The sequence below is a fragment of the Oreochromis niloticus genome, linkage group LG14 (assembly GCF_001858045.2).
Source record: "Oreochromis niloticus isolate F11D_XX linkage group LG14, O_niloticus_UMD_NMBU, whole genome shotgun sequence".
Lineage (NCBI taxonomy): Eukaryota > Metazoa > Chordata > Actinopteri > Cichliformes > Cichlidae > Oreochromis > Oreochromis niloticus.
In genome coordinates, this window is record NC_031979.2 from 15,266,797 (window position 1) to 15,286,452 (window position 19,656).

Here is a 19,656-nt window from a genome sequence, read left to right on the forward strand (position 1 = left end):
GCACACAGTGCACCTTTTTGTGTCATTTATTTTCCTCTTCCAAATAACCACCTGCATCATTTCCTATGGTCATAGAGGATTTGGATGAATCTTCTAATAGCTATGTGTGACTCATTGTGCTCATTGTGAGTTATGTATATATAAATAAATGTTTCCTGTGCAGTCTGCAAGCAAATGCTAGATTACATTAGATTTAGCAAAACATGTATTTGTTTTTTATGTGTTAAATGTGTTTACTATCAAAGACTGAACTTGATTGTAAAGTCCACAGCTGTGTGGTTGTTTTTGCAAGAGGACGGGGACAGTTAGGTGTGCTAATAGCTGTAACAATAACATTCTAATTTACTAAATTCATATCGATTCATATTGTTTTGTGTTTTAAGTCTCATATTTTCATTATTAAATAACCATGTCTTGTGGACACTGTGGCCTAGTGCACAGGGATTTTTGCCATAGCGTCAAAAAGGTGAGAAATCCTGCATACACATAGTTAAAAATAAGCAACAAATTATAGTTGTAATTTAAAGTAATACTAAAGTCTATCAGGTATTTCACTGTAATCATATTTGGGCTGTCAGTGTTAGTTTGCTATTGTACAGTTCAAACCCACAGATGCATAATTTTTCCATAATTCTGAGTGTTTTTTATGTAGAATGACGGCCAAATATAGTAACACTATTAACCTCGCTATCTGAACTGATGGCAGCACTATAATTAGTACAGTTGTCAAAGAGTTAAATATAGTTGAGATGTGGGGCACAGTGCAATATTCATTATCCAGAAATGATCTGTGTAAAGACTCCTGCCATGTGGTAAGTCCATACACTGTATTGCTATCAGTGTTGTGATAAAATACTTATAATAATAATATTTCAGGATTAGCATGGACATGGACACGTCTTAAAAGGGAGGACTTGAGCATATCCCACCTTTTCAAAACAAGAGTCTGAACCCCTTCTTATTAATTTCTATATGCCTGTGTGTTTGTCTTTGTACACGTTAAGTGCCACCAGAGGCTTTAAGAAGAGCCTCATGTATACAATACCTGCATGAGACCCAGTGACATTATTACTTGGATGCTTTCTCCTAGTCCTAGGGCATATTGAACAACAGCACAAGCAGCTATATAATCTGCTAACTCTGCTTTCTTTTTGACAAACAGGCTTAATGATGTGTGGTGTGTATTCTAGAAGTTATCTGTCGCTCTGCATTTAGTTTTTTAATTTTCATTTGAGATTTCTGATTGTCGACTGATGCTTAAATGTGTGCGACTTCAGTCATCTCATTAAGAGCCTCTCTGCTTCACAGATAGTGAGAGCTTTCACCAGTCAACACCAGGGGGTGCAATTATATTAGTGTCTTCAGTTCAGGATGCCTCGTGCAGCAGTCTGTGGTTTACTTTGCAGATTACAGAGGGCCACCGAGGGCAAAATATGAATCTTTATTAATTAAACTATAATGCCTGCTCAGAGCCAAAAGATTTCTTATCTGTGTGATGACACATTAGATCATTTTAGTATTTATTTGGGTTAATTAGTGTGTCTGTGCTATTTCATTATTGTGACACATCATGTTAATAGATGATCTGAAGAAACCAGTGGTGTGCATCTATCTATCTATCTATCTATCTATCTATCTATCTATCTATCTATCTATCTATCTATCTATCTATCCATCGCCCACTGAAATCTCTTTTTTATGAGGCATGGTTTATGCAAACACATGCCTCATAATGTGATTAATGTTTTTTATAAGTTACTGTGAGTCTAATCCACTCTTTCAGGCAGTTCATTAATTTAACTCCAGGTTTGCTTTTGTTGTTGTTGTAAAATAACGCCACTTATCATATCACTTATTCTTTCAGCTACCTAATTGTCTATTCATTTAAATTTGCTTGCATACCGAAGTGCTTACCAATATCATGTCTGAAAAGTAAATTAATTTCAGTGCTTCACATCAGCACCTAACTATTTAATGCTTGTTTGATTAATGCGCACAATTTGTTTTTACTGAATATTAATATTTTTACAATATTAGCCCAGCGTACAGCTACTGCCGTTATTTAATAAAAATAGCAGAGACATGCATGCGTGATACGTGAACACATTTGTAATATGCAAATCTGGAAATTTACTTTTCACATTTCCCAGTGTGTGCCTAAATGTCACTGATGTTGCATACTCATACATTGATAAGTTTGTGCATGTGTGTGGGTGGGCATGGCAGTGCGATGGGTTTATGATGGTGTCGTCACACATGGCTAATCATGTGGAACAATGGGCACGGAGGCATGGAACAGGGGGTGGAGAAATGTGATCTGGCCTTGAAAATGTGATCCTGTTTAATATGGATGCTGTGTTTTGAAAAGATGTAAATTTAGCAAGCACTCTGCAGCCAACTACTTAACAAGCAGATGTCAGGGAACACACTGGTAATTGTATTATCCCTCACAGTTTGTGTTTTCCTCCACATATGGGACTATGCATTTTTGAAGCAGAGGCAAAGTCACCCCCATCTCCTTAACCAGAGAAGACGCATGCACTCCGTCTTGGCAGCTGGACAGATTGTCAACATAAGAAGAACTTTTCAGAGGGAAGAGATGAATGTCAGTCAATAAGTGGCTGACAGGTCGATAGATATATCGCTGACCTTGTTGTCAGTGGCTTGAGTGTCACGTTGAGAGGCAGGAGAACAGCAGACGGTTGAGGAGGAAGCAGAAGAAGGAGCCCTCTAACAAACACTGCCTCCTAAGCAGACGAGAGGTTCACATTTGGATGGGCTTAGTTAGTACAGAATGTAATGGCTGTTTTTAATATGCAGAACTATAACAGTAAATTTATGTTTAAAAAACTGACTATAGTGTTCTGAACTGTAGTGAACCAATAATTTCAGGGCAAGTTGTTCTGCAGGTCCATATACTGTACAGCAGCGGTTTATGTCGGTTGATGTCCATGAATATTTTCACGGACGGCCTTTAAGGTGTTGCGGATAAATACAAGAAAATAAAATCAGTACCGCTACCAAAAAAAGAAGATTTATTCATAACACACGGGAAAAAACCCAGGGAAACTGAATAAACGATAAAAACGTTTAAAAATGACTATAAAAACTGATGAAAACCCTGAAAACCATAAATTTCACACCCGAGCCTCAACTCTCGCGGCCCGGTACCAAATGACTCAGGGGTTGGGGACCACTGCTGTACAGCACACACGCCCTAAGAGTGATAGTTCTGACACAATAACCATTTTGCAAAGCTACATTATATGAGGCTTTGCAAAGTGGCTCACAGTCTTCAGCACTTACCTTCTTTTTTCAAAAAGCATGCACTGTTAACATTCATGTTTGCTTATGTTTTCCCCTTCAGCGTTTTATTATTTCCTGCAAGTAGGTCATGAATGAAATGTTGCTGTCAGCTGTCAAATTCCAGTCCCATCAGCCAAATCATATGAAATGACGATTGTGTGAATACATATTTACAGTACCTTACTCAGTAACGAACATCAAGCAAGTTTATATTCCACATTAATTCTTGACATGTCTGAAAAAAACAAAATGTGCAAAATATGAGGGAGTGAAAAAAATCTGCTAAAGAGCAGTGAAAGGGCTGTGAAAGTATTTACCTTTTTCCTTTCTTAGTGTTATTTCCTCTATTTTTTCACACACATACATTTTTCAGATCATTAACAAATTTGAATATTAGACAAAGATAACCCGAGGAAAAACAAAATGCAGTGTGAAAATTATTTTTTTAAGAAAAAAAAAGCTATCCAAACCTACCAGGTTCTATATAAAAATAATATTTGACATCTATCAGTCTGGAAAGGACTACAAAGCCATTTCTAGGGCTTTTGCGACAATTCTGCAGAGAAGGGTGGGGCACAATTCCCTCACAACAATGTGAAAGACTCATTGCAAATTACTGCAAATCCTTGATTGCAGTTCTTGCCACCAATGGTGGCACACCCAGTCATTAGGTTTAGGGGGAAATTACTTTTTCACATAGGGCCAGTCTAGATAGTTTTTTTTTCTTAACAAATAAAAATATCATTTGAAAACTGCATTTTGTATTTATCCAGGTTATCTTTGTCTAATATCAAAATTTGTTAATGATCTGAAACATTTAAATTGAACAAATATGCAAAAAAGTAAGAAATTAAGAAGTGGGCAAAAGCTTTTTTCACAACACTCTGGCACACATATGAACAAGAAGAAGCTTTAAACATGTAACTTTGTACGCAAAAACCAACCAACCAAAAAAAATACAGGAAAAACCTAAAACCTAATTTACGATCCAAATCAAGATGCCAGACGACAATATAAGTTGTCATTGAATATTTTATTTGCAAATGAAAGAGTAATAACTCAGAGATCGTAAAAATATACATTTTTTTGACTCGTGATATTTACATGGATTGTTTTCATCGAACGAAGAAACCAAAAAATCGTATACTGTTTTACAAAACCAAGGAGACGCCACATTAGAAAAACAAATGAGAGTAAAGAAAACAAAGGTGTCTTACATTTCCCTTTAGTAACGCCGTGATGAGCGTGTCTCCCCTTGACACTGAAACAATGGAGCCAAGAGAAACAGCCAACCACTCAGATCCCACACAGGCCGATGATGAGCTTGGCGCACAAAATAGTGTGAAATACAAGGATTTGAGAAAAAAAAAAATCAAATCAAATAAAACAAACTAAGGAAGATAATAAAATAAAGCTTCATAAAATTTTTATGTGGATATATTTACAAGTTTTGATTTGTATTTATTTTTTTAAACCGATTACAGTTATGTTACATCAAAGCAAAGCATTCCCAATCATCTGCTCATTTCCTATATAACATGCAGGTATCTTTGCTTTCTTTCCCTCTTGAAGTTGAATTACGCCCCATCAGTCTCCTTTTGGAAAAAAGTATTAATACATCACATTCCCTTATGCTGACATACAAGGCCAAACCACGAAGTCCGAGCATCACTTTGCCCCGCTCAACAACTTTAATCAGAACACAACTGACATTTAATTCAAACATAAAACAATGTGGCTACATGAGAGTCATACTCCTATCATATAATGCAAGATAACCATTACTGATTTTACTGCACCTTTGAGTGATGATAATAAGACAGTATATAGTACTGATGGCTACTGTACTAAGGGATGATAGTGGATGTGCTGCTGACACTGACTTGTTTTAAGACTTTCCTCCTCCTCTCTGCTGAACTGACATTGAAGCGCCTTAAAATTCATTTGTTGGAAAGAGCACAAGTTTGCCGGGCCACTAAGCTGCACACATGAGAGGAGAGATGCAACGCGAGGGCTCATAAACTGGGGAATCTGCCACCTGAGACTTGCAGATGCTGGAAAGCAAATCAAAAAGCTTGGAGGAATTTAACAGCTGGAAGACTCACATCCCATCCTCCACCGCCACTGCTACTTTCATCAGTGGTGGAGGGAATTTCAATGACAAGAGCCTACAGTCCTGGCTCAGTATCAATCCTGTTACACCACTCCTAATTCCCAGGACTACACTCGCAGATTCCTAAAAAAAAGTCTTTAGGCATATGCCATCCAGATTGTTAAGATGCACAGCAGTGTCTGTCTTTCTAAGTGCAAGTGTGTGTGTGTGTTTTGTTACACTAGCTGCTTTTGTATATGTGCGTGTGTGTGTGTAAGACAGCAGATGTCCTCTGGGTGGATGCACTGTTGTGTGTCCCTTTCTGTGCTGTATTTAGTATCCTGGTTCCATCAGTCAGCCGTAATACCTTCAGACATTCGATCCATCAAATTGATTCTGAAGGAGCAGAAAAAACAAGAAATGTGGTTTGGCTTTTGTTTGTGCACACCGTGTACGTGTTTGTGAGGATGTGCGTGCCAACTGTGAATGTACATGAGGCACACACCTGTGTTTTTGTGTGCTACTGAATACAGCGTATACATGTCTGTATGTGTGTGTATATACAACTTTTACCTGTTTGTGTTAAATGTGCGTATGCGTGCACCTTGAGATGCCATCAGTACACCCAGGGCCAAGTGCATTCTGTGTTAAAAGACAGCAAGAGCAAGGAGGGAGCGCACAAGTGGCCTCCAGAGCTCATGATAGTTATGAATTATGGACGTGCTTTGTCTCAAGACGCCACCCCCACGAGCAAAAACACGACTACCGCCTGCGAAGCCAAGTTCAATAGGCATACAAGTCAGTGAAAACTAAAATAAACACTGCCAGTCTGCAGTCATATCAATTTGGATAGAAGTTGCTTTGCCTGGCTGGATCCTTCTCATTCAGTGAATGGCTAACATGGGAATGTGTGGGTGTGGCCCGAGGGCTTGTACCGAATTTACATGCATACACCCACACACTCACGCACATTCACATGCATGCATGCACGCATGCACCCTCGCACACTCAGACGCACACATACACAGTAGCTTCCCTGCTCAAATATGACTTGCTGTCTGTAGTTAAATATAAAAGGCATTGTTTTGTTTCGTGTTTTTCTAAATTTACCTCACACTAAGTCATGTGTGAAATCCCATGTGTGAAATCAAACCAAGTGTGCTTTTCAGACAGATGCTGGTTTTCTGAACATTTTAGGTTAAAAAACTTCATTGCACAAGAAAAATTTCACCATAATGTGGATTTCAGATTTATAAGTTACAGGTATATAAGTATTGGTAAGTATTGAGGGAGGAAAGAGCAATTTAATTTAAACCAGTAAAGGGACCTTCAGTTAGCGTTTGTCCTGAGAGGCAATGGTGTCATAAAACTAACAAAAAAACCCATTTTTTTATATGTGCAAACCAAGATAATTAATTTCTTTGCCAAACATTCATCATCAATTAACTATACAGACTGTGCATGGTTTGATTATACTATAAATCTTGCTCATTTAGTGGTCTTCCACTTTCATAGTTGAGCTCAGCAATTTAAAAACATAAGGACTGAAAATGCAGAACAGTGAATTTTTCTTTTGGCGAGCTAGAGTTCAGAGTAGTATAAAGCCTGCTCTGATGAAGATTTTCATCATAATGTATCATCATGTAAATGTATCGCTGTGGAGACCTGGTCAAGGATACACAATGATAGCTTTCTAAGTTAAAATGCTATCTCAGAGTATATGCTAGGTAAGCTGGGATTGCCACGGTTACCGGTTGAGCACCTTCATCATGTAATTCTCTCTGTTGTCTCCACCTGTTTGTTCATTTAGAACAGGTGTGTGCAACATAACTCTCCAGAAGGCCATGCTGACTTAAATAAAGTAAGCAAAGGTCAACATACTGGATGGCCACTAATTGGTTAACATGATTAATATTACTAACATAAATGAAAACTCCACCTGATTGCTTTAAAACGATTACATATCTTTACATATTAAGTTAAATATCAGTAAATATCTATTTTATACATTCACCTTGAAATTCCTATCTGAAGGCAGCTTCTTATGATTTTTAGTTAGGATTAGTTTTCCTTTGTTGACCATGTTAAGATAGTGCTGGCAGTGGTTTTAGTTATAGTTTAGCATGATTTAAAACCCAACTAATCCTAAATTAATAATTCTTTTTTTGCCAGTTGTTGGAATGAATTTGGGAAATGTTTTACATATCAAATGTGTCGATATTTAGTAAAGGGGCGATTTTGTCCCAATGGTAGGATAAAATGAGGAAGGTCAAAGGGTCACTAAAACAAAAAGACAACAATTACTGTCACACTGATTAATAAAATCTATACCTCTTATGGGAATCTGTCCAGTAGGTATGATGGGATCTTGTCTCAGAAAAAACAAATTGATTTGAATTGTTTATACCTTGTGTTGCACTGAATTTGTTTTGATGTAAACTTGGTGACACAGGGGCTTCACATGTTCACACAGCATGTGTATAAAAACACACGGTCTAAATTCACTTTGGGTTTCCCTTTTGACTCTTTTGTAAGGGGGGAAATCTCCCCTTACATACCCTTATGTTTTAAATTAAATGACATCATGTGCGTATATCCATCTGTATGTACAATATAAAACAAGACTGATTACAGAATGTACAGTACATAGTCCCGTGGCATGGGATTGCTTTGCTCACCAGGGATAATTCACTCTGCTTGGCGCTCCCTAGGCTGCCTCGCTTATTACTAGGGGCAAGTTTGTTTAGGTGTACCTCTCAGTATTTGCTGCTGTTGACCTTCAAAGCTGGATGTGAGACTTAACCACTGGTGTGCTGAAGATAAGGACAAAGAAAAAAAAAACATCAAAGGAAAGAGGGATTGCGAAGGCACACTAGATAGGCTACTTGCCCTTTTTTTTCAGCTACTTTCAATCAAATTGCACTGGGTATGTCTGAGGACACGACAAAAGCGGGACTGGCTGATAAGCACAGTTTAACCAATGACCAAGCAGGACCTGGTGATTGAGCAAGACAGCAATCAAGTGCCACACCACTTTAATGGATCCAATGAGAGTACTGACAATGATACCACACACACGCTGTACAATAGAAATCTCTAGAATCATACTCCTTGCTCCCTTCATTCAAATTGAACCTCGTGGTCAATTCTTTGTGCCTTGGCTTGAGTATTGATTCAGTATCTTTACAGGAGGCTGAAAACAATGGGATCCACCATCTTTGTACAGCACACATTCATGGTGACAAATTTTGGTTTCAGTTCAGAAATGCAGTAGGTAAACAAAAGAGTTAAAAAAGCCATAATAACAATAATAACTGTAATAATAATAACCCATCCTAGGGATTGGTGGCACTTCTTAATATGAATGAATGGACACATGGCTGTCTGTCACTCTTTACAACCTGTTCATAGAGAAGATACACAGAAAAGAAAAACAAGTCCAGCTGGTTCTAATAGATGCTTATCCCTATATTTAAAGTATCACTACAAGCCTAATAAATACTATTTAATTATTCAGGGAGGATATTTGGTACCAGAAAAAGATGTCCATAGATGCACACAGGATCCGGGAGGGGGAAGAGGGGAGGCTAACGACTGGGGGTAAGACTGATTTGACTTAACATCAGTGCTACATCCTTGTACCTGAAGTATCCCCTGCTGATTGGTAAAGCAGATGAGCTGTTTGTGAGGCAACTGAATCAGTCTCACAACTGCTGTGGTTTCTCATGGGTTCCTCATGAGAGCACGAAAAGACCAAGAGCACCGAGGCAGATGATGCACATGCCACGCGCCGTGCCCGTCCACACGGATGGGCACGATCGGCCCAGCCCATGGGAAGCAAAGCGGGGGGGGGGGGGGGGTTGTGGTTTCGGAGCAGGTGGTGGAAGCAGCGAGTCGGGGCTGCAGGGTGACATGAATCCGAGAATCACCCCAAACCCCGTCCTCCTCCTCCGAGAGAAAAAAAGTTGCTGTCATACGTTTTTCTGCTTTCGTCCTTTTTTTTCTCCATCCTGCTTGCACTCATATCTTACAACTGATGCTCAACAGCAATGAGACTCCATTGGTTCAGACGTTAGATTTACATTATTATCCAGACTGTTTCCCTTTTTTTTTACCTACCGTATGCCTAACCCTTGGATTTCATGAATAAATAAAAGCTTTACTAGGGGGCTTCTTCCACCTCACTGCACATGGCGCTTCCCTGTGCCTTCTGAAGTCAAGTGAAGAAACTCAAGAAAATAGGTTCTGCCTTTAGCCATGAGACACAAACTGAGATCGCTGCTTTTTCTTTTGTTTTGTTGTTTTATGTAATTCAATAGGGGGCAAGCATGTCTTATTTTTCCCTTTTTAAATATGCATTCATTAAAAGTACTTTTGGACTTATAGTATTGATTCTTTTAATTACATCCTTTTAACTAGTTGCATTTCTTTGTTTATGGAAGAGTCTTAGTCTTTGGGACGGGGCTGGAGGGCTTGGAAAGGGATGGGAGTCTCGCATGGCTGTAAGAAGGGGCTGGCTTTCAGTCCTACACAGTCTGAAAGGCCTTGGTCTGGGCGGGCACCATGAGGGTTGGGGGTGTAGGCCCAGACATGTTCCTGGAGTTGAATTTGGGAGTGGCAGGGGGCTCAGGGGTTTTAGGGGGCACCACTGTAGTGTAGGATGGAGGGGACTGGGGGAAGCCTGGAGGGTGTCCATTTTCCTTGAGAGCTGCTACAGCAGGTGGGCGAGGGCGGTGACCACGCTGGGCAGTGTTGTGCACCATGGACTGGGTGGAGGAGGCACCGGAGCGTGAACTGCCGGAGCGGGATGAGGACAAGGAGTTGGGCTTTACTAGCTTGGCCTTGGGAGCCTCGGCATCCTCCCTGTGGTTAAAAACACACAGAAAAGACAATCATGACAAAAGTCCATATCATTTTTAATTTAGCTGAATTAACTGTACCTGTACTTGAAATTAGAAACGTACAGACACACAATAAACTGCAAAAGAGTACACCGAAGTGCCATTCCAATGTATTATTCTAAGGTCTAGGACACATGGGAGTAGTATTATGTAGGGGGGGGGGCTCATGTAATTCATGAGATTCCTGCAGCGTCTAACTTTTGTGAGACACATTTGCATGAAATAATGAAATCTGCTGAAATCACTTGTTCCCCAGATACAATTGTTACAAGGGGGGGATAAAAAGTTTTTGCTGAGAACACAATGAAAACTTCATAATTCTACTTTTGCCTCAGCTTTTAATAACACGGTTAAAATATTCCAAGAAATATTCCAAGAAATATTCCAAGAAACTGCTGGGAAAGAGTAGCCTGAAAGAGTTTGTCCCTGACCCTACTGTTAATCACCAGCTCTGAAGACATTTTTGCTGTCATTGGTGTTTGGATGGTACTTGAATTAGTGAGGATCTGTTCAGAAAGTTAGAAATAGAAACTTCTCAGCTGTGCACTACTGGCAACTCTGCAACGTCTCACCAGGCACACCACAGAGGGTCCCATAGCCCTTGCAAGAAGTGAACAAAGTTTTTAAACAGTGTTGTGTGGTTCAAAAGCCGTACCCATGAGATCTGCATCGCTCTGGTGGTCTGGTACAGCACAACAGTGGAAAAGCTCAGACTTAGCATGTTATGAAAACAGAAAGCACTTCATTACACCTACATTATTTACTCCTAAGCTATGCTGCATTATTCATTGTTACATCAGTAAATATGCACCTACACCAAGTCCACTCTGTCACAAAAACATTGCTCTTACAAGGCCCACAGAGTCCACCTGTGCATTCAGGTCTTAAAGCGATAAATAAAAACTATTGTGAGAGCTCAGCTCCATGAGCACACAGGCACACACTGAAATACAAGGGTGGTTTGAAAAGAAAGCTCTTAAAAGATAATCGATGAAAACTACCTTGTAGTTGTTTCCGCTTTTAGACACACAGATACACAAAAACGCACAAGCAGCACGACGGGATGACATCGAGCACATGCAGGCATAAAGGGGCTGTTGCTGTTTCAATTAGCATGTGACTTGCTTAGCTGTAGTTTAAAACCGTTCCAGTGGAATCAGTGTTCACACGCAGCAGGTTAACATGCACCAATCAACATCAGTTCATCCAACCAACCCTGTGTTACACAGCGCTGCAGCTAAACTCTCTTACACTTATCTTATTTCAGAAGAATGTTGCCATATAACAATTTTTACTTAAGGGTGATTTTTAAAAATTTCATTCATTTTATGTTTTTATTTTTGTCTGCAAAAAAAACCTGTCACATGGACACTTAAACATGCATTAGCAGTTAACATTGAAATATAAATTATTAACAGAATATTTGTTTTTCATGAAAATTGTAACAGGTAATCTTTACTGGGCTACTGGTGAGATTTTAGTGAAACTTGCACACAGTGGTTACCTAACAGCTCTTCACCCAAACTGTGCTCAAGGTCACGTACACGTTTTTCATTCTCAGTGGATTTTAAACAAGAAAACTTCTCACCTTCTTTCTGTACTTCACACTTTTCAGTAACTTGTGAACTGTGAAGGACCGTGAGCCAGGTGAACTACAACATCACTGATGCAGTGAGCAAAAGTGCTCTGCTGGTGTCGTAACCGTTGCAGGGTGCATAATCGTGGCAACCAAGGAAATTTACAAAAGCTTGCTGCAAATCAGAGAAGTTTGCATCTTTCTCATTTTGGACAGCAGTGCTAAAAGCAAATACTTTTAGCCTTGCGAAAGTTTTTGAAAATAATACAGATAGAAAATGATACAAAAGGAGTGCCCCTTACATTCTAGTACAAACTGAAGGGGTGAGAATATATTGCATACAGAGTATGCAGAATACAAGTGTATCTGCAAAATGAATATGCTGGTTGTCAGCTGATTTGTGCAACGCAGCAACTACATTAAGGGTAAAATCCAGAAATACTCAAAAAAGTCATCACCATTGATTACAAGTGATTACAGCCAGGAAACAAATGTTTGAGTTCAACAAAAAATTTAAACTGCAGCTAAGCAGAACGCAACAGCCCCACAAGTAACAAAGACTGACACGCGAACACACATAAAACCTGCAAAATGGTGAAAAAATGAAACAATCACTGGACAAATGATGATTAATAAACCTGATCTCATTTGGGGTCTCCTCTTCCTCGTACTTCTTCTTCTCTTTCTTCCGGAAGACGAGCCAGATGATTAATATCACAATGAGGACACCGAGGGATATTCCCACCACTGCACCCGCAACCATCCCCACATCCCTCACGTCTGTGAACAAGAAAGGAGGTAGTTGATGAAAGATTGAGTCACTTGCGGTCTCTGATCTCATATTACTTATAGTTTTCCCATGAACTCTTAAATTCACAAATACTTATCCTTCATGCCCATTTGCTGGAAAACACTCCTTATCTTTTTGCTACAGCACCTGAGTTCTAGTTAAGACTTGAAAACTGTTTATGCTGAACTACTTGATGTGCCTTTTGTCTACACATGACCATAATCGTGCTGGGCCTTTGATGCAATGTACTAGTTTTAGAGTGAAACATGACATGGGGCAGGGGTGGTGACCGTAGCCAGCAATTTTGGTTTAGTCCAGTTGAAGCACTGAAGGAGAATGAAGAGGGTGAAAGGAGCTAGATGGAAAGGCAGGGAGGGGAATAAATGTATTTCTAGCTGCTGTTTGAAACAATAACCATCAATCAGAGTGGCAGTTTGGTGCGAGGTGAATGCTGTTAGGTCAACTCCATCGCCCTTTTCTCCCCAAACTCACGTTTTATTGTGACCTCAATGGTGCAGTTTTCCTCTCCCACGTCATTGCTTGCAGTGCACCTGTAGACACCTGTGCTGTCCATGGTGAGATTCCTCAGGGTCACAATCTCTGGGTTCTTCAGATCTGGGGAGAACAAGAAAAACCATGCAATATTAATTATATGGGAGAGACAACTGAAATGTCTATAATGACGGAAGGAAGAACTTAGAGGCAGAGAGACAGACAGATATTGGAGTGTTTATCTTATAGAGTAGCCTATCACGGGAGCATGTTTGACAGACCGATGTAGCCCCACAGTCCCATGGGATATTTAGTCATCCCCACCAATGACAGCCATCCCAGACCAATAAATAATGGCTGTGTATTACTGTCCAGTGAAATCTAATTAGATTGAACAGGTGTTGTTTGGTGGATGTAATTAATTTTGAAGGTTTTTAGTTGGACATGTGCAATTATGGATGCCAGTTAATGTCTCTGTGTTTAGTCTGTATAGTTTATCTCCCCACTAAAACACATTAACTAATTAAATAAAATAAAACCCACAAAACACTTAAAGATTTAAAACTAATTTTCCTGTTCACTTGATGCCAGTTCAGATCGTTCTCTGCATGTCACTTACTCGCTGATACACACACACACACACACACACACACACACACACAGAGCAGATATTCTGAAAATATTCTGTTTTTTTCATTTGAGATTCTTGAATTTAGACATTTAACATACAGAATTCCACTCTTCGAGTGATTTAAGGAACATGAGTTTTCAATATTCATTCAGATGTGTTCAGGTGAATGATTCGGTGTATTTCAGCCCATTAAACATGTTTTTCATCAAAGATCTAATTAGTTCCCAGACCTAAAAAAAACTATAAAAACTCGTTGCCTTTAAAAAAATTGAGTACAGCTTACTTAAGATGACTAAGTTAGGGCAACTTATTCATTTTGAGTGTACTGTACAACCTCATTACTTCCCAGAACACAAAATCTATGCAAACCCGTGCCTAAAAAATGGAGTAAAGCTTACTTAATATTGAACAAGTATCATACGGGCCGCCTGGACTTACTTGGTAATTTTGGTTGTAAATGGGCCAGAAATCATACTACAAGTCAGTGGTTCCCAAACTTTTTTTCCTAAGCCCCGCTTTGTTCTACAAGAAAATTTTGCCCCACCTCCCCGGCAAAAACACATCCTCCAACCACACACACCCATATTTTGTTTTCAAACTCCATTGCAGTTTATTTGACACGTCAAACACCTAGTAAACAATTAATTAAACAAATGAAAGTAAACTGAAATAAATTACAGGCAGCAATAAAATAACCTACTAAAGCTACGTCCACACGTACACGCGTATATTTGAAAACGGAGATTTTCCGTTTCCGTTTAAAAAAAAAATCCTGTCCACACGTGCAGTTTTGAAAAAAACAAAAAACGTCCACATGTAAACGCTAAAAATGAAATGCTGGCAAATCAGAAGTCTAGGAGCCTGGGAGGAAACGACTAAACAGGGTTTTGTACCCTCACAAAACCTTAAGTACTTCCGAAAAGTTTCTGTTTTCCTGGAAAGGCAGATAATTTTGTGTTACTTTTCAAGTGCCTTCAACATTTCAAATGTTAATAACTAAAGACAGTATTTTGGCTGGTGTAGACTCACAACTAAGGAATAAACAAAATGCATACAACATACAAAATTTTAAAAAAAAGAAGATGTATTAAAATCTGATGTCGGGATTTGGGTTGTGAGAGCGTCTGTGTTGAATGTAGAAGCCACGTCCGAACTTCACTCTGATGCCTCTGTCTTTCTAAATGGAGGGACAATAATTGCGTATGTATATGTAAGCCTTTAAAAATTGCAGATAGTAAGATTAACAGCAACAGTATTTTGTCTATATCAGCCATTCTAAAAATTCATCTCACATAGACAATAACGCGACGCACAACGTGACGTCAAAAATGTTGGAGGCAAAACACAGGAGGTGAACAAATAAAGAGATACAAACACAGACAGAGATAACACAACTAAGATCACTAACTAAAGAACCCCCAAAACATGAACAACAATAATCAAGGAACATATTTACAACGACTGGAACACCAATTTCAGTTTCGCTGTCAGTTATTTTCTTTGGGTCTGACAAAACAACAGAACAGACTGTTAAGTTTTTGGAAGAATCCCTTTTCTTCTTTTTCTTCTTGATCTTAAGGTCTTCAGATTTCAGACTGGATGCAGTTTCAGCAAAAGGTTCCTCACAGGGAACATCAGGCACTGGGACACTTTCCGAAAGAGATTCTTCAGCTGGTGGAACATTGGTCATTGAGAGACTGTCAGAAGGACGTTCTTCATTTGAAAGAACATCAGATATTTGCAGATTTTCAAAGGGGACTCCTTCACTGGGAAGAACATCGGGTATTTGCATTTTTGGTGCAAAGTTCGCAATGTTGTTACATAGAATTTATTGAGGATATTTCTGTCTGATCTCCGTCAGGATGCTCTGGACCATATTGTCTTAGATGGAGTGGGTAAAGATGGCCTGGCTTTCCATCACTGTGAGATTTTTGGAGACACGATCCAAAGTGGCCTTGGTGACACTCATGGAGAGTATGCTTAAACTCCCAGAAGCCCTGCAGGATGCGGGGATTGACCTCTATCGCCACCTCCTGTGCGGTGAGCAGTTTGGTGCTTTGTGGTTCCTGCTCTTCTCCTGTTCTTCTCCAGTCTTTAAGTCTGACGTCATTCGCCGTGTCTGGGCCCAAACTCTGCTGCAGGTCCCTAAGTCAAATGATCACTGCGGCATCACTGAGAGTTGAAAAACCGCCCAAACTCTTTCATCTGTTATAAAATAATCGGTGTGGCTGCTCTACCAGGTGTAACATCCATGCAGCATCCATGAAAACAGAAGTTAGCAGGGAGTTAGCTCGCTAGCTTCCATCTAAATATAATATACGTTGTTCTGACTGAGGGATTTCTGAAACAAATTAAGACGTACAGCTTTGCCATCACTTCAGACATAAATGAAGACAGTAAAGTAAACAACAGTGACGTTCTTTAGAGTTACTGAAGTTTGGCTAGCTGGTATATAATGATTTGCTACGTGGTAGCTAGCAACACAGCTATGTTAGCATAATATAATCACAGTGAAGCTGCACACGATAAAGGTTAACGTGAGGGTTCCCGATGGTTAGGGACAAATGCAGTTGCATGGGAGGATGCTGTAAACGAACCAAACTTAAGTCAGGAGAACAACTGAGATAATCCATCCACAATACGAGGTTCGTCATTAATATACTGCTGCACTGCCTGGGCTGTAGTTACATCGTAAGGTTTAAAAACTGAGCTTTAACATGAATAGCGGTAATAAAAACCGAGAGAGGCCGACAGTGATCACTGACTGTTTTTAGGGGCTTGTTAAGATGAAATAGAACAAGATACAAAGCATTAAAACATGCTGAAAACACAACAGCCTTAAAGCAGAACACTTTGGGCCCGGAAGCAGGGTTCATCAGTCATCACTTAAAGACCAGATAGTCTGATGCTGAATTAGGAATGCAAAATTCTAGAAAGGTCAGTATGGAAACTCTTGATGAGAGTTTCATGTTGTTAAATGAAAAGAAAACACTTTATGTATTTTGCACTACATTACACTAAACTTTATTGATCATATAAGCAAATAAAGTGGCTACATCCGTCCTGAGGTCACTCATGTGAAAAGATGCATACAAAATGATGAATCAGAAAAGATAGAAAGTCAACCTACAGTATGCCTTTTCATATTATATGCTTGCTTATCTCCATTTTCTAACAGTAGATGGGAACTTATGCAGTAAAGCAATGGCTTACAACACAGTGGACTGTGCAGGGGACTAATGCATACATTTGAAGCCTGACAGCAGCTGGTATATACACAGCTTTGGCCATTTGGATAAACTGGCCCTTTAAACAGCTCATTAATCCTGGCCTGAACCTCAGGCAAGAGCTGGTCAGAAGAACTGATTTCATTTTTGAAAATTTAATATTAAAGTCCCACATTATTAAAAGTTACCCCAAACAGTCTACAGAGGTTGTTTTCTGTCCACCAAAGCAAATATGATTGAAGAGATTTTTGTAACTTCACTTGTCCAAAAAGCAAATAAAGAGATTAAACAAAGATTTATTGAACGACGGTTCATGCACTTGAATTAGGAGGGATGAGAAAAGTGACTCTATTGACTGCAATCTGCAATCTACTGACATCAAATGGTGAGATTTTACATACTGTAACTTTAATGATACTTGAAAATAGGCCAGGAACTGCACTGCTTGGTCTGAGCCTGTTCAGTCAGCACACACAGTCTGTGTAATATGTGAATAATAATAAATATGACTTTTCCTCTCTTTTCCATAAAAAGTTCCCAGGAGGGTTTTTGACCTTTGGCACCATGGAGCTGTGGGTTTAAAAAAACCAAAAACCCAAAACAAAACAAAACTTACACTCTGTACTACACTGTACACTGTGATTACTGTACTTCTAATTTCTGAAAAATTACTCTAAAGCATCTTCTAAAACTTCAAAATCTATTTGGGCGATTTGGACACGACAATGATTAACTGAAGTTTAAAAGTATGCGCTCCAAGGTTCACGTCGGGGCCTATGGGGTCAGGACTAAATTAGATTTAGTTACTGTCTGTGCCAAATTAATTCATTTGATCACCAGAAATAACAAATATTTCTAATCAGCCAAATCGGTGTATTTACAGTAGGCATGCAGACATAGTCACGATGACCGTCCGAACGTCAAACTTAGCATCAGAATGGTGCAAAGAAAAGGTGATTGAAGTGACTTTGAACGTGGCATGGCTGCGGGTGCGAAATGGTTTGATCTGAGTATTTCAGAAACTGCTGATCTACTGGGTGGGACTTTCCCACACAACCATCTCTGGAGGTGAAGGACAAAAGAAGAAGTAGCAAGCCTGAAAAATCATATCTAAGAGAGTCTTTACTGGACTGTGTGCACAAACAGAAAATACAGATTTTCAGCCTGGTAACCTCACTTACCTTTTTACGCCTTAACCTGCATAACTTGTGTCAACTGCATTAACCGTTTTATGCATGAATTATGACAACCTCAAGCTGGATTTTTTTTCAATAAAAAGTATTTTTATTCATCTTCAGGCATGAAAAAAGATTTTTGAACTTTATTTTTTTAAACATGTATTTTTCAAAGAGTTTTTTACATGTCCACTTAGGTGGACAACATACATTTTGAGTGGATGGCAGGGTATGGAGTGACACAAGCGTACCATCAACACTGACACAAATACAAGAAAACAGCCTTTGAATAGCTGTAGTGACCACTATGCGTGAAAGGGTTAATGTATTTGTAAATTAAAAGTCCATTTTTCTCACTTTCTGTACCAACCTTTCTGTACCAGAGCCATAATTTAGGCTACAGGGAACACTTTTATTCAAATACAGTTTATTGTCAAAATGTTCTAGTGGTGATCAGTCACTGCCTTTGTACAACTTACCCATCATAAAGTGACCACGAATATTGTGTAACCAATTCATAGTGTTTAATTGCTTGTGTGCTGGAATGTATTAAACACGAAAACCAGGAGCTGCAGAAACCCACTAATGCTGAAGACACATGCAAGGAATTTATCTTGGTTTCATGATGCAAAAAGCGAGTTACAGTCACATACGATCAAAAGATAACATTCAGGCGAAGAAGTAAAAGTAGCAACACATTTAGGTAACAACGGCATAACTGTGAAGACCGTGTAGACCAATTTCTAAATTCCACAAACAAAGTTCATTCATTCAAACTTGAAAAAGTTAAAGTAGCAGCATGATAAACACTTCTCTTCACACTTGTCACCTTGGTAAATCAAGGCAAACCTTGAAAGCCCCTAGAGTCTCATATTTCAGTCCCAACACTCATTTAGCAGAGCACAAAGAGAGTTTATGGGCAAAGTTATCAGAGGCATAGATCTGTGTGGGCAGTATAGGGGTGTGAGTCTGAAGCTGAATGCGATTAGATTAAATGTTCTTGATGGCTTATGCATGAAGGCATGAAGACTGTTGCTGAATGTTGACCTCTTGTTGCCTCCACAATCAGTGAGCTGCACAGATGTTACCTACACTACTAAAATTTACTTACTCCAACTGAATCACAAACTTTTTGGATGCCTGTGTCACATTGCAAGCCATTAAAAATGAACCAAAAGACCAATATTGATGGTAACAGAGGAGAGAAAACAGAGATTGGCACCCTGAGGTTGTTTCTCCTGGTTTAGAGAAGACACAATAGGGGGGGAGGTGTCCTGCTATTAGCTTTTCTGTTATAAACCATCCCTGTTCTTATTTAGAGGCAGATATGGCTGGTTATGATTCAAGAGGAATGCCAGAATCCACACCATGTGAGTGAAGTATGCCTCAAGGCTACTGCGGAGCCAGTGCCTCTTTGGTACAGAATAGAGTCTGAGCTGCCAATCCAGTTCTGCCTATTACATTTG

At 39.3% G+C, this 19,656-nt stretch overlaps 1 protein-coding gene across 1 annotated transcript in view; it reads right to left on the reverse strand.

The window, feature by feature from the left end:
• Positions 1-4,320: 4,320 nt before the first annotated feature.
• clmpb (CXADR like membrane protein b) overlaps positions 4,321-19,656 on the reverse strand; it is a 74,909-nt gene continuing 59,573 nt past the window's right edge. Inside the window, exons 5-7 of the mRNA XM_005474590.4 lie at positions 13,158-13,280; positions 12,514-12,655; positions 4,321-10,261 (exon numbers count right to left, since the gene is read on the reverse strand). Coding sequence (XP_005474647.1) covers positions 9,925-10,261; positions 12,514-12,655; positions 13,158-13,280 — 602 coding nt within the window. The 3' untranslated portion in view covers positions 4,321-9,924. The remainder of the gene's footprint in view (positions 10,262-12,513; positions 12,656-13,157; positions 13,281-19,656) is intronic.